This window comes from Mycetomoellerius zeteki, unplaced genomic scaffold, assembly GCF_001594055.1.
Source record: "Mycetomoellerius zeteki isolate Tzet28-1 unplaced genomic scaffold, Tzet1.0 scaffold48, whole genome shotgun sequence".
Lineage (NCBI taxonomy): Eukaryota > Metazoa > Arthropoda > Insecta > Hymenoptera > Formicidae > Mycetomoellerius > Mycetomoellerius zeteki.
The window spans coordinates 398,624-414,989 of NW_017257479.1; the positions used below are offsets into that span (position 1 = coordinate 398,624).

Genomic DNA, 16,366 nt, shown 5'->3' on the forward strand with positions numbered 1-16,366 from the left:
AACAAATACGATTAATTGAATGTGAATGTATAGACTTCGAAAGAAGTCTCGCTGACGACATCGAGCGCTCGTGGTGTATGCCTTTTGATCTTATTATTATTTATAAATATATTCATTTATAATGCCAAATATCACATTAACTGACATTATTTAGGTTCTATTCACAATACGGCGCATATTTTAACTTATAAAAGTATAGAATTTCATCAATTTCAAATTTGAGTAACTTTTGTCTGGGACTCTATAGCCAGAACATCCTTAATTAACGAAATAAAAAGAGAGTTTTCGGTGTATTTTACAAGTCGATTTTATTTTATAAATTGTTTTATTAAAACATTTCTATATTAATATATTATATTTTGCAAGATTATGTATTTATTATATATTATATATTTTTTCGTTTCTGACGTCACAATCTGAGATAGTAGTAGTGAATGAACAAGAGTCTTAAATAGCAATAATTGTTTCATGATTATATATATTAGACTGACAAGGGAAAAAGAAAATATTTTTTTTTAATCGGCCTCTCAACTGAAAAGCTTCCATTTCATGCCAAAAGAACACCCCTAAATTTTTATCAAAGAATATTAAGATATTCATAGTACATGCCCGTATTCATAGTCAGGCCTTATATTTAAAGCTTCCTTAAATTTATCTTTAGATACTTTACGAATTATTTCATTGGCTATTGAGCATCTAAAGATAAATTTAAGGAAGCCTTACGTACAAGATCTGACTATGAATACGGGCATTAGAGATCGCTAATAAACGATTTTTAAATCAAAATTTCGATTTTTCTTAATACATGTTTGATTTGATGCAAAAATTGCTTAAGGGGATCCTAAAACCGTCTGTATTACCGACTAAATCGTAATTTTTGTATAACAAATACTTTTTTCCTCTTTTATAGATTCTCTCTCTCTCTCTCTCTCTCTCAAATCCTTTTCCAAGATTAAAGTATACGCATTAATACGTGTCTGTGAGATGGAGTTTATGTCGAGAATAATAAAAAATTTGTTTTGAGACTTCAATTTCGAAATTTGTTGTTGTTCTTTAAAATTTTTTTCTCGGAATAAATTCCATCTCACAAACACGTATTAATAAACGCGTATACTTTAATTCTGGAAAAGGATTTTCGAATCTATAAAAGAGGAAAAAAGTAAATCCTTGTAAAGCACATAATTTCGTTTTAGGAGATATATTTTTTCTACGCTTTGAATCTTAATTCTACAAACTTAGTAGTGTTTGTTCAAATAAGCTGAATCTCGCTAGATGCTTATTTTCAATCTACAAGCTGTAAAACTTTTATATCAAGCAAATGTTAACCTCAAGTGACAGTTTTAGATGCCAGGAAAAGTGAATTTTTTAATTTTTTTCCGATTTTCTCGTGAAATCATAGTTTCTAGGCTTTCTTTTTATGCGTTCTTTAATTCTGTACAAAAAATTTTGCAATCCGTGAAGCCGATTCAGAAATATCTCTTAAAACGTAATCGTGAAACTTGAAATCTTAATATTTTTTGATAAAAATGTAGGGGTGTTCTTTTGACATGAAATGGAAGTTTTTGAGCTGATTAAAAAAAATATTTTCTTTTCCTTGTCAGTCTAATATATATACTTAAGAATTGAAATAATATTTTAAAATAGTAATTGAAATAAACCTTTAAAATGCTAATTGAACACCCAGAATAAGTAAAGCAATTTCGTCAACTGAAGAAATGCATATGTATTACTTTAAGCAGAGCAATTATATTAGCAAATTAGCAAAAAAAAATTCATTGATCTGCTTCCACTAATGCGTTTTTCTTTAAGCTTAAACGAGCTACATACCGTCGCTCTACTGATCGTTTCGCTCGGCCTTTTAGAATCGCTATTGAAGTAATGGTTTGGGACGACCCCTCGATGGTTCTTTCTCGTTATCTTCGAACGCATTGATTTTATGCGAAACTTCGGCTCACTTGTGTCGGACTTAAGCGGCAGTTCTTTGTGACGATGTTGCTCTCCCCTATACTGCTGCATCGTCTTTTTCTTGTAATGCCTGAGCCTCGCTAATTGTCCATTCGTTTCCGCGGTGTGTTTCATCGCAGGAATCCGACTACTGTACTCATTCCTCGACCAATCGCCCCCGATAATAGATTCATCCGCTTCGATAAAATTCTGACCCTTCGCTACCGACGATCCCTTTTCCCTGGAGTCGAAGGAATCCTCGCAATTCTCCATCTGGCAGCTCTCCTGATCGGTGTAGTTCATCAAGTCGAAAAGATCCTCCGGCTGACCGCCTATCCTGAAGCGACCAGCGTTCGACTCCAAGGCTATCCTACATCTGAGAATCGACCAAATTCGGCAATCACATGGAAAGAACGGTTCTGCTGAAGTATCTAAAAAGTAGCTAGATATAAGTTTGAAAATAATTTTGTTGAACTATCAAAATAATTGAGAAGATTGGCAGAATAAAGGCATAATTACTTAGATCCTTTTTCTGGAGATCAGTGCAAATAAACAAGGAATTGATGTTCCTTACATTAGTTAAATATATTTATATATATTTCGATTCTCCTGTGGTAGTGAAAATGATATAATCTGTGAAAAAAGAGCATAAATGATTTAAAATTATTAATGAGATTATTAATGAGAACCAGAGACTGAACGAAAATGGAATGACAATAATGTGTTTTTATTACAACATATTTATGTTAAAAAATCTTACGAAAACTTATCAGATGATGATTGAACATTATTTCAATTTATTTTGTACAAGTAAAAGTAAAATGTATTTCATATTCATTTTGTATTTCTTTTAGAAGAATGTGAAAATAAAAAACATTTCTGCAGTTCATAGTCTTTTCTTTCTTCGATTTTTACAATATTATGATCAATATTCGGAAAAAGGAATTAAGTGCATTTTTTAAATTGCAAATAACTTTTTAAATATTGATCATAATAGAGAAATATTATAACATATAACTTCTCAAAAATATTATATAAATATACATTTAATGCTGTTCCCATTTGTGATATAATAAAAAAGTAACAAGTTATTTTAATTTTTATCAAAATAAAGATTTTGTAATTAGGTCTTTATTCCGCCCATCCCCTCAATTATATAGTTCAAGCTGGTTGCTGCGATATCAAAATTTTTTGCAGCATTATTCATCATGCTTAAGTTTCTTACATAACTACTTTGATGGCCCAACAAAATTATTTTTAGATCTATATCTATCTGAATTTTTAGATTTTAGTAAAATCGTTCTTTCCACGCATTCTTTTCACGCAGCACGATACATGCAGCGCCACAGTTAGTAATTTAGAACTTTGAAATTGAGAAAATTTTATCTCTCTCGGCGTTTTATTCTCGGAAAACATGTTTCAAACCAAATTAGTTTGATAAGTTCCGCCAGAATGTTTGAACGACTCTACCCGTTCGATATTTAACGTATAATTAGTGTTGAAACGTAAGAAAGCAGAATTTGCAGCAAGCAGAGTTTGTTGGTTCGAACAGAAGGTTAGTGTTATCTTGGTGAACTGTTCGTTCGAAACTTCGGCAAGTTTGAGCTTAATGGTCTCAAAGTAGTGCGCACCTAATCCCACGTGGATAGACGCTGGGATAACCCGGCGAGGTCAATCTGCAGGACCTGTGCTCGTTGCGTACGGTACACTCCACAGGACACGTTGATGACGTGGATATGGAATAGCCGCGATGACGCTCGACCGCCAGGCGTATTGGCAAGATGGAGAATTGGGCGGAAAAGATGACCGGATTCACCGAGGCGAACTGCTTGTCCGATGACAGGGTGATCGTCAGATCGGGACCGCGACGTAGAAATAACCTGTGGGATCGCGAACAAGATTTTGGGTGCTTTCCAGCAAAACACATACGACACAGTATAATATAACCCATACAGCACAGAATTTGCAGTAATATCGCTGCAATAACGCTGCAATGTTGCAGCATTGTTGCTGCAACTTTTGTGCTGTAGGGGAATACACAGTAAATCCTTGTTGTTTGTCAATGTTAAATAAAGATGAAATGATCATTGAGTTGCACTCTGTCTCTTGCTGGAAAGCACGTTAGCTAAAAACCTGAGAGTCGACGGGATTCATATGCTTCACGAAAAAGGAGTAAATACCTCGTAGCGTTTCCAGTCACATGACCGCAATATCGACCTGTTGTTTCGTCATCAGGATCATCGGCGTTGTCTGAGAATTGAAAATATGCTCCTTCGCAACGGGCCTCTTTCAAGAAGCCTACCTGTAACCTCCTGATTTTCACTTCGATCACCTACAATAAGTACACATATTATTTGATTATTAATTAACGTCTACTTTTTATTAATTACTGTATATTTTTAAACTTTTCCTTATATCAGATCCAGCATTCTTTTCCCACAATGCTTGTGCAATGTTTTTTCCATTGCTAACTACTTTTTTATCAATAAAGATACATATATTTTCTTGGTCATTATGTTCTTTAATTTTTAGAGAAGAGAGTCTATTTTTAAAAATTTTACAATTTTTCCTTTGAATACAATTTATTATATAATTTATTATATATTTTTTTTATTGTAAATATTCTTTGTCTAAAAATATGCCACTGTTTTAACGCCACACTATAGTGGCTTTCCCGTTCTGTAAAGATTAATGTTTATCGTTTCGATTAAAACAAATTTACAATATATTCATTATGAAAGTTGTAAATAATCGAATGGATTAGATATCTAGTATATTATTGTCGTAGTGCAGTGTTTAAGAGTTAAAGTGCACTAATTGTCTGTTTCTCTCTAACTTTTATTTGCTTATTTATTGCATTTATTTTTTATTACCAAGTAATTCGTTAAATATAATCAAATGCAAATAATTGTGTTAACCTGCGGATCCTTGAGTGGTGCTCTGATTCGCACGGTGCATCGACCCATTCGCCCAGTCCAGCGTATCCAGCCGACTGAATTTCTGATGGTACGGTTGCATCCTATTGTAACGTAAAAAATGTATCGTTCCAACAAAAAAAATAACGCGCATAGATACCTTGTATTTACAGCAAAACAAGCGCGAGTGCGTAATGAAAAAAAAATTGTAAAAATCTCATCTGAAAAAACATGCACATTCCAAAATGCAGAATGCACCGATTAAATAGTTATATATTTCTCACTTTCCTTTATTTTCTCACAGATAAAAACGCGTTGGTGTAAACTGTATACAATCTAGAATATCTACAAGTAATATTTGAACAAAATAAAATTCGGATATTACGTGTTCGGCTACCCCAAATAATATTTCGTATATTACTTCCTATTTCTTTGGCCCTTCCGTCAAGATTTCCTCGAGATTTTACAGAATTGATTTCCCCAGGCAAATTATTTCACAGGAAAGGACGAGAAACGGTTATCGAATGCCGCCGGTATGGTATTCGCCGAGGAAAACACGACCTTGTTTATTTAACGACCCTCACCCTTCACCAGACTAATGAAATTACTCAGAGTTTACTGGCTAATTAATTACCATTGATGTAAGCAATCTCGCTGAACTGAGGCGTCGTTTGCCAATATCGTGTTTCGTCTCATGCATTTCTGCTTCCCGACTCGGCTATATTTGTCACCTTAATTATATCATGCGTGCACGCGTGCGTGTACACGCGTGAAACGTCTGTGTTCGTTCAATGCCATTGTTCGACTAATTAATTGATAGTGTTTAAAAATTATTCCCGTGAACATCTTTTATAAATTGTGCCAAATATTTGATTAAATTTTAGTTACGTTGTTAGAAATTAATCTTAAATATAGCCAAAACTTAATTATTTTACGGTAAACAAACTTTAATAAATAAGATAAAATATATATACTCTCTAAATCTGAATCAGTGAATAGTCACTAATTATCCAGTGGCATACTTGGCACTGATAATCAGTGAAGTTCACCCAAAAAAGAAAGAATATTTGAGAGCATTATTTGACTAAAATACTGATATTTGCACGTTAATTTCAATCTTCCAATACCATATTCATTGAATTTAACAACTAAAACAAGATTAGTTAGATCACATAATAAAGATTAGCTAAGTTAGGAATCTCACATTTAATTCACTGATTATCAGTGGCATATTTGGCACTGAGATCAGTGATTATCCACTGATTCAGATTTAGAGAGTATAATAGCATATATATTACATTTCGTTTATATAAATGTAATGAATTTTTTCATGTATTTTTATGTATCCTTATTTTATGTGTTTTTATATATCCTTCTTTCCCCTCTTGTTCTTTATGTAACTTGAAAACTGTACTGCACTTTTTTACTTCTTAAGAAGTATATATTTAGTACCTTTCATTGATGCTAGTGCATGGGTATACGACCGCCGCAGGCCATCCATATCAAAGACGCGTGACAATGCATACGATTAATTACAGCAAGTATCCTCGGGCAGTATTTACGCTTTTCTGCGTAATGATTTTCTCGTTTCAAGGGATATGAATAGTCATCGACTAACGACTCTTTTGACATCAAGTACAGGAAAAACATGTCAGATATTTTGTATTTTTATAAAGTTGGAAAATTTGTTTTAATTTAACGCGTTTTGCGTGTCACAAACGGTCTATTTAAATTTTCGTGTTAATTTAACAAAAGATAAATATGTTAGATAGTAACACAAACATTAGGTAAAAATTTACACAAAAAATATAAAAAAAATTGTGGAAGCATATTTCTTCGGTGAAATTAACATTTATAATGTTAAATTTATACATACACTCATATTTTATTTATTTATCTTAGGATTTATATTTTAAAATTACATTATTTTTATGTTATTTGTTCAATTATTCATAAATTATGTTATTTTAACACTAAAAAATATTAAATATTAATTTAACATAAAATATTGGGTGTACAAATAAGTTTTAAAGCGTTTTTAATGAAATTTAATATTTATTTATTTAGAAACGAAAACACTCAATTATCAAAATAATCTCCATCATTATCTATGACCTTTAGCCATCTTTCGGGCAGAGCTTGCGAATTCCAAAAGAGAAGAAGGTTTCGTCTTTCGATGCGATAAAATTATCCACCCATTTTCGCAATTCTTCAAATGCTCGAAAGTATATACCGGATAAGGCGTTTTGCATTGACCGGAATAAATGATAATCAGAAGGGGCTATGTCTGGGCTATACGCCGGGTGCGGCAAAACTTCCTAACCAAGAGCTAGCAACGTTTCCTTTACAGGTTTGCCAACATAAGGCCTCGCGTTATCATGAAGCAAATGCAAACTTAATGCATGCGGCACCCACTTTCCTTCCTTCAGAATCTTTTTCATCTGCCGTAAACGAATTGAAATATCTTGTTGAGTTACTCCAAGTTGCTGTGCAAGTTCGTTTTGTGTTTGACATGAGTTTTGATCGAGTAATGCTTGCAATTCATTGTCTGTAACCTTCCGAGGAGCACCACTACGTTCTCTATCGCTAACATCAAAATCATCCTCTTTAAATCGCCTAAACCAAAACTCACACGTACTTTTGGATACAACATTGACTCCAAGAACAGAACAAATTGATTCACATGCTTTAGCAGCGCTTTTTCCTTGATGAAATTCGTATCGAATGCAGTCGAATAAATTGCTTGTCGCTCGCCATTTTAAAACCATTTAATTTTGAGGTTAAGTTTCCAATTTTGTGAAATCAATTGTATTTTTTAATAGTACACATTAAGCGCCACTACATATCAAAAGAGCGCGAAAATATTTGAATTCTAAGTTTAAATTATACGTTACACAAAAAAACGCTTTAAAACTTATTTGTATACCCAATATTTAAATAATATACAGTCGCATTACGATAAATTGATACTCTGATGTGTATGGTTAAAAATTCAATAAAAATTTTTTACTGTATATTTTTTCATTTACATGGAAATATTTCGAGAAATTAAATGCCATAGATATGACATTTACTTTCCCGAAATATTTCCATGTAATTGTGATTTTTATATATCTGTTTCATTTGACGAATAAGGACGAAACACATTTAATCTCTTACTCGCACTCATCAGCAATTTTAACGGTAGCGTTAAATACGTTGTCCCTCGATCTAGGCGAATGTTATTCCATTACAAAGGTGATCAACATCCTTTCTCGATAGAGTTTCGCCCTTCACACTTCATTAAGCTACGCAATTTCATTCTCGTGGAGGCTTCTGTCGAAATTGCAGTTTCTCTTCAATCGAATTATTTGCGAATTGCTCGAACAGATTTATCCCAATACAAACAATATAGTATAGGTATATAAATTATTCAAAAAGAAAGAGAAATATAATATCTATTACAAAAAAACTATATTTACATATTTAATTCTCCATCTGCAATCTGGATCTTTTAATACAAATGATAAAACCTTTATTTTTGTTAAAAATTGAAAGAGTAAAAATGAGAAAAAAATGAAAATTTATTTAAAAATTTATAGCAATAAAGGAACCTGACTCCGTTCTTCATTCCGGAGAAATTTGAAAATATTTCGTTCCAAGAAAAGACCCAGATTGTAGACGGAGAGTTAAGAAAGTTAAAATTACCTTGATATATAACTCGATAATAACCGATAATAATGTCTTGTTTGCAGCACTAATTAGTCAACATATTCAATTGCGTTATCAACGAACCTCTGATCTCCGCGGAAGCCCATAAAGGATCATTGAGCGACAGGATCAGCAGCGAGAGCAGATACAAAGCAGTTTCCGATCTCATCTTCGCCGCGGTGTATTATAAGGCGATTTCACGACCTCGTGTCTGCGCCTTCTCGCCCTTCGTCTTTAAACATGATTCTCCGCTCTTCTCATAGCAGATCCTCACCCTTCAAGTGGCCAAGAGGTAAGATTATCTGCGAAAAAGTCGCAAACTTATTTCACGATCTCCACGGTCATTAACTCGTTAGTTATCTCTAGATATTAGATTAGACTTCATTAGTTTAGTAACAAAATGGATCCAAATTTAACACTCGCGTTGACACTAAAGACATTGGCTGACACCGAAGAAACTTGAGAGTTCGTAGTTTCGCAAAAAATTGATTTGATCTTTCTCCTTTTTTAATTCGCCTGCTCATTCGAGATTCTCTCGACGTATCTTCCCTTATGGGAAGAGATGAATGGCGTAAAAATAAAAGACGGGATAAAGTTGAAGGATGGTGGATAAGCGGAGAGTAGGAACGAGGGATATACATGTAAGCCTTGTAACTTTAGAAGACGCGACGAAAAATTTCAAAGTTGTTGAGCCATCTCGGGGAGAAAGAGAGAGAGACAAGCCACGGCCAGTGATTCCTCTTGAAGAAATAGCATCGGTCTTTAAGAACTTTCCAAGATCCTTCTCTCTTTTTCTCCCGGATGAGCAGCGGCGACCGAATTGTCCGTGGAAAAAAAACAAAGGATAATCAGATCTTTTTATTCCGGAGACCCGGAACACCAAGAAGTTCAAAATCCAACTATATACCTTCTTCTCCAAGCGGAAGTAATCGATTCTCGTCGAAATATATAAGTCGGAATACACGAATGTCGAAGGACAAGAAAGGATTGCACGATAAATGAGACGCAACAAGTTGCTGACTTTAACTCCTTTGCGATAATAAGAAAAATAAAATGCGATTGTTTTTTGAAGATTATACTTCTCCTCGCGATTAAATAATTTTCTGTAATAATTTTTATTTTAATTTTTTTAAATTAGTAAGATGCATTCGCGTTTGACATTGTGATCATTTACGATAAAATCTGCAGATAACATTATGTTGAAATATTTCGTAATATAAAGCAAATATTGATAACGCTAATTATGAACAGCAAACTGTAATAACTAACATACAAATTATTTAATGTTTTCTTTAACAAAAAAATTCTTAATCGAGCGAAATTGATTATTATCTCGTACAACAATTTCGCGGAACAGAGCACGCGAAACGTGAAATAGTAATTCATTTGGGGAAAACAGTTTAAAATGAAACAAAAGGAGAATATTACATTTTATACGTATCAAACGCGTTCAAAGCGCTTCGTGACAACGAACGGTTAGCGCTCCAATGGTTATTTATGATGTACAGCATATCATATATTATACACAGAATCGTTACCATTCGTGCAACTATTAATGCTCGAGCGGGAAAACAGCAGTCGATCCGTGCATCATTACAATTATCCACCTTCGAGTTGCAAGTAATGTAAAGAAACGTGATTATTTCTTTCGTGAACGTTTAGCAATTACCAATCGACTGTCGTAATCAATGATTCGTTATCTTATCGAGGGAACAGATATTATACCCGATTCGTATACGAAAGAACAGTTTTCCTGAAGTATTTAAACATTTAGCTAAATATAGATATAAAAATAATTTTATTGGATTGTTAAAATAGGGAGGACACTCAAGCTAGTTGCTAAAATGTTAAAATTCTTTGCAGCACTGCTTATGACGTTTGAGTTTTCTATACATAATTATTTTTATGATTTAACAAAATTATTTTCAGATTTATTATTTAGTTGAATTTGTGTATTCTTAAGTAAAATCGTTCTTTCTGTATATATTCAGAATAATAATAATAATCGAAGCTGTATAGAATATTCATAAATTATCATCTCATTATGATGTTTACGAGCGATTCTTTTAACTTGACATCGAACAGATTTTCCGTCGCACTTTAAATATTCCGCATCTCAATGTAACTCGACCGTTATTCCGGATTCGCAGAATAATACACGAATCCGTGGATCGAGTAACATCAAGTCATAATACGTCAACTATTTATTAATAATACGGATATTTTATAAGATTTGCGAGATGCATTATGCACGTAATTAGCCGTATTTTCATGAGTAAGTGTTGTGACATGAGGACATAACAAGAGATGAGAGAAAAAGATCGAATGGTGCCAGAAAAACCATGGACTCTAAGTAATTTCTTTATATTTTATTATAATTATTTATAATTATCTCTCTCCCATATACAGTAAAATTACACTAGTTTACAGCAAAAAATTTGGACCGGAATACGTGTCTCTTACAGATTTTTAAATGCTGCAAACAATGCCGCAAGCGAAAAAATTCCAGCACATCAAGATTTCTAAAATAATTGAGGTTTAATATGTAAAAAATGGTTTTTTTAGCGATACATTTGACATTTTTTTATAAAGAAGATTAACGTTATCTTGAAATTTCGATCAGAAGTTATGAATGTATTGTTCATCCCCTCTAAAATAAATTTTTTAAATTTTATTTTATTATTTTTTACGTATTATACCTCAATTATCTTGGAAATATGACATGCTAGAATTTTTTTGCTTGCGGCATCATTTTCAGCATCCAAAAATCTATAAGGAACGTAGTCTGGTCCAAAGTAATTGAAAAAAAAATTTTTTTTGTAATGACATTTAATAAACAGTAACGTAATAAAAAGTAATGATATTTAATAAACATTTTATCGCGATATGAACAATTCTTTATAAATAGATTATTTCAAAGAATTGAAATTAGAATTCGCTACACTTAGAGAAAAAGATGTAATAATTAATAGAAAAATTATAAAAGTGACAGCTATGTAAGTTTTATATGTACACACACACACACATAGTTGAATAAACTATTTCATAATTATTGTAACTATTAAATAGTCTATTTAACTATGTACATTAGTTTATTGAACTATATATACGATACTTCTACTTATTAAACTTGTGCAGTTGTCAATTTTATAGTTGCCGTCACTATTATGCTCTTCTCTGATGTCGCTAAAATATCATAACTGTGGAGTATCATGTCTTCACCCGCGCATTAGTTATCAATTTTTATTTTTCTCATCGATTAGCACAACTTACGTTTCCTAAATGCTTCATAATAAATACATAGATATATATTTTGGTCCGTAGATAGTGTTAGGCAAATAAATGCACGCTGTCGCGCGAGTCGGCCGAACGTTGCATCGCGTTGCATGATGCACATATTTTTGATTCTCGATTTGGTCCGAATTTAGCGGCACACGCGCAAAAGCCATTTTCCATCGGAATGGCACACACGGTTCTGGTTATTTTGGGCAATTGTTAAGTGCTGTCGCAGCTACACCGAAAACACATTTACACGCTCGTGTCTCATCAAGCCATGATTCAGCAGGCTCTTATCTCGCCGCTTTGTCCGCCCCTAATAAATGTAAGGCCGCGCGAGCTAGGCGTAATCAGTCTTACCCCCGTAATTACCTAAATCTCGGTATATTTATAACGGTGTTACCCGGGACGCCGTTAATTTAGTAGCTATCTCGTGTATCGTCGCTATCTCTCTTTCTTTTTTGTACGCTTTGCAACATGATCCGTCGACGCTCATTTAATTTCCTACGTTTTCGATCATAATTAAATAAGTAAGCTTTCGCTAAGCGGATCAATTTCTCTAAAAGTTAGCATTATTTGAGGGTTGCGCGTCGCAATTGCATCAAGTTTTAATTGCAGATGCTCAGAAGAACCCATTAGGCAATTTAATTCTACATTAAAAGGATTAAACTTTATTTGACGTTGAAATTATGGTCGTAATACGTTGAATGAGATTTTAAGGGTGTATTATCACAAACATATTAGAAATAATAGATATAATAAAAGCGCACTTATGGGAGCTTAAAGAGAAAGAGAGAGGAGGGATGGGGAGAGAGAGAGAGAGAGAGAGAGAAAAAATACAAACATAATTTATAATCATGACGATATATATAACTGAATTATTATATAATATATGCATTTTTAATCCTCACGCATATTTTACAATAAGTCATTATTTAAGCTTTAAGTCTCAAGCCGTGAGAAATTGATCAGTCACAGCCGAATGTGAGAAGAATAATCGACTATCGGTTAATTTTTTACGGTTTAGGACTTAAAGCTTAGGTAATAACTTATTGTAGACAGCCCATTATACACGACGATTTTACGGTCTTTTACTATACTTGATGGGTCGTCTCGTGTTAATTTTTGTCACTTTTACAAACATACATTTATATTGTGTGACTCTTATATATATACTTCAACACTTTAGAAAGTATTTATAAAGTTGTGTATTTAAAAAGAAGGAAAGGATAGAGCTGACCATTACATGCTGAGCGTTCCTGCTATTTCAAAGAAAAGAAATGTCCAAGACACAAAAAGATCCAATTGTGTTTAACTAAGCGTTAAATTTACATAAATTTGTAAGTGCATATACAAACGAGTACGACTTACCTAATTTGAATCAAGAAGGGTCTCTTACGACATTCTTTGTGCTTCCCTCATCGGCGAGTGCCACGTGTCCCAGATTGGAGTACAGAGCAAGAACATCTTGCGAATCGATTGAAATCAAATCTGACCGATTACTTCATAGATTTTGCAAATAATATATAGTAAATTTCGATGACTAAATTTAATCAATATTCGATACTTGAGATGTAAGAAAATGAGTCAGCTATCATTATTGTCAGTGTCACATGCCCCGTACCGTACCGCGCGACACCCGAATTCTTTCTGTCGTGGTGGAAAAGCTTTTTCCGTGAACGCTTCCAGCGCGACACGTAACGCTTTTTATCGGGGCAGGCACACGTGTCATGCGAGATTATTGGCCTTTGTGATCAGGCTGACAAATGGTCCACCGCATATGGCGCGTCGCGCACGACTGAGGCCAGATTTCGGTCCAGTAGCATCTCCCTCTCATCCGCGCTCTTCTCCCCGGCCACCCCCGCCGTGCTCTTGATGCATTACGCAGAATCCACGCATCCCTCGGATATTGTTAACGAGAGAACCTCTCGCAATAATGTGTTTTATCTCCTGTAGAACATTCGTCACACACGATTTAGATTTTATACAAACGTTGTGAAGCTGAAAGACGAAATTTTAAGAAATGCCTAGAAATTGTTTTGAATAACAACGTGATTATTATTATTTCGTTACAATATTACATTATTATTTCTGACACATATAGATTGATTCGATTTTTTTTAATTTTAAGATATAAAATTAGCTTTCGCGTAATGTGATCCGTAAATTAAATGAGATATAATTTGGCAAATCTTGCACCTGATCTCATCCCGGATTTCCCTAACGGACAGACGACAGGAAGGATATACGAATATAACCGGCAACCAAACTTGAATGAAACTTTCTAGGAGATTGCTCCCACGGGACTCGTGACGGAGTCTAATACGCTTTAAGAATATCGCAAACGGAAATCGCGAAAGGGGCAATCTCAAAGGGTGCCATTTAATTCGAGGAAAATCTCTGCACTTTCGCCAAGGAATGTAGAAAAAAATTTATGTCTACAATTTGAAAGAGTTCGCTTTAATTTGACCTTATATTCATGATTTATTTTTTATTTCTTTCTTCAAAAATGTAAATAAATATAAACAGAAGTTAATAGGAAAAAGAGAAATTCGAAGACTAATTTTGAAGATTGGAAAGATCAGGAAAGATAAAAGGAGATTAGAAAATTAGAAAATCTCATTCAAGTTTCCGCGTGTTGCTAAAAATTATTATTATTATTTAAGTTATTACATAGCTTCAAGACCGACAAATAATTGCTTGAATTAAAACTTGTGCAAATTCACATAAAAAATATTTAAATATTATTAAGATTCTTAACCGAATATAGTCTTGTTCATTCATGTTTTAAACTTTTCTCGTTTTATTTGCGCTTAATATTGATTACATTTCAAATCGATTATTTTAATTCGGTTTTTGTTATTTCGGATATCTACCCAGATTCCTATCTGGGTTCGTTCTAGTTCGGTCAGTACCATTCTAGTCGGATAATGAATGGCCCAAAATAAACTCGAATCAAATGAAGTCGACGGCAGCGATTCCACCGCGACTTCGAGAGGAGGCATTCTACTGGAAAAAGAACCTAAGACGTGTGAAGAGACCGTCGAACTTTTCACGAACTCGAAAACTTTGGATCTTCTCTCCCGCTGATCCCTCTTTCCCGCCTGATCCCGCTTGCTCATCCCGCTCACGTACGCGAGGGTGGTTGTTTTGGCGATGAGGGTAGCTGGGATTCGCTCGGGCGGTGCTCTTGGCAAAATACGAGATCCGAATTATTGGGACGATCCACCGAAACCATCGCGATTTCCAAGTGCGACACGTATGAAGTCGATATATCGTCGCAAACGATATATGCCACGAGCGTCCTTCCTTTCAAACACAAGTTGTCACGAGGAGATAAAAAAAAAAACAGGTTCGTTAGGAAGATGCGGGAAAGTGTGGTATTGAATGGATAGCAAAAGCAATTTTATTTTGTAATGTCCTTTACGATATATTTATTGATTGCGAGAAATTATTGATTAATTATCGAGAATTATTATAGGAAATAATATTACTTTTTATAAGCTTATTGATTTTAATTAATTTTTAATTAACTCTAAATATATCAGGGAATTTATATACCATTTTCTCTTTTTTCGATTGCATTTTGACGAAAAGAATTTAAACGCTCAATTCAATATTTAAAAAAATATATTTACAATTTCTTTATTGAAAAAAAAATAAATTTTAATAAACATTTGTTTGTACTAAGTAAATATTTACTAAATATAAACAATAAACATATCTTTATCTGATACAAAACCATTGATTTAATTTAACTATCATTTTTTTTATTGAGTAAATTTACTCTAAATAAACATTTACTTACAATTAGTACTAATCAGAAATATCGAATATTAAGATTTAGTAAATTTTTTTCAGTTTAAATAGCTTTTAATTTATTTTTCTTTGTTTTCTAAAATAATTCACTTTATATCATTCCATTTTTCTTTTCCTGTCCTGCGGAAAAAAGTTTTTCCAAACACTCGGTGTCGAGTGATCGTCATTATTGGTGGGATCCCGTGTATCGAGCGGACAACAGAAGTGGCTTGTACCCGTCGCTAGGAACAAAGAGCACGCGGGGGATCAGCGAGACACCCCACAAAATTCCAACTGCAATAAATTATATTCGAGGCACGTGCCAGTCGTAGGGGTGAGCATGTACCAAATGGCACTTTCATTGCACTTGCCCCACGGTCTTTGCATCTTGCCGAGTTTCGTCACCCCCAATTTATAACTCCTCTTCGTCTTTCTTATTTCTTTTTTTGAGAGAGGACAGATCCCACTTAAATGGAGACACGTATCATACATTTATTACGCATTACGTTTATTTATAGAATTTTTTCAAAACGAAAATTGGAGATTGTGGACAATTCGAGAGGTATTATGAAGAAAGGGAATTCGAAGCTTTTGTTTTATTTTCGGGATTTAGTTCTTTTCATGTCACACAGTGTCTCTCAGATCCTAATCTTAATAACAGATTCTTTGACAAGGTTGAAGTCAAATTTCTTTAAAAAAAATTATTTTTTAAAGAAAAACTTTTTATTTTCATTTTATTATTT

The 16,366-nt window shown here is 33.6% G+C and overlaps 1 protein-coding gene across 2 annotated transcripts in view; it reads right to left on the reverse strand.

Annotated features, from left to right (window-relative positions):
• LOC108727254 (uncharacterized) overlaps window positions 1–13,346 on the reverse strand; it is a 21,117-nt gene extending 7,771 nt beyond the window's left edge. The window contains exons 1-6 of one of the 2 annotated variants that reach the window (XM_018455299.1): window positions 13,197–13,346; window positions 8,634–8,851; window positions 4,863–4,963; window positions 4,125–4,276; window positions 3,576–3,824; window positions 1,828–2,320 (exon numbers count right to left, since the gene is read on the reverse strand). In XM_018455299.1, coding sequence (XP_018310801.1) covers window positions 1,828–2,320; window positions 3,576–3,824; window positions 4,125–4,276; window positions 4,863–4,963; window positions 8,634–8,718 — 1,080 coding nt within the window. In that variant the 5' untranslated portion in view covers window positions 8,719–8,851; window positions 13,197–13,346. Of the gene's footprint in view, window positions 1–1,827; window positions 2,321–3,575; window positions 3,825–4,124; window positions 4,277–4,862; window positions 4,964–5,493; window positions 5,630–8,633; window positions 8,852–13,196 lie in introns of those variants that run through there. The other variant, XM_018455300.1, reaches the window with a different exon arrangement.
• Window positions 13,347–16,366: the final 3,020 nt, after the last annotated feature.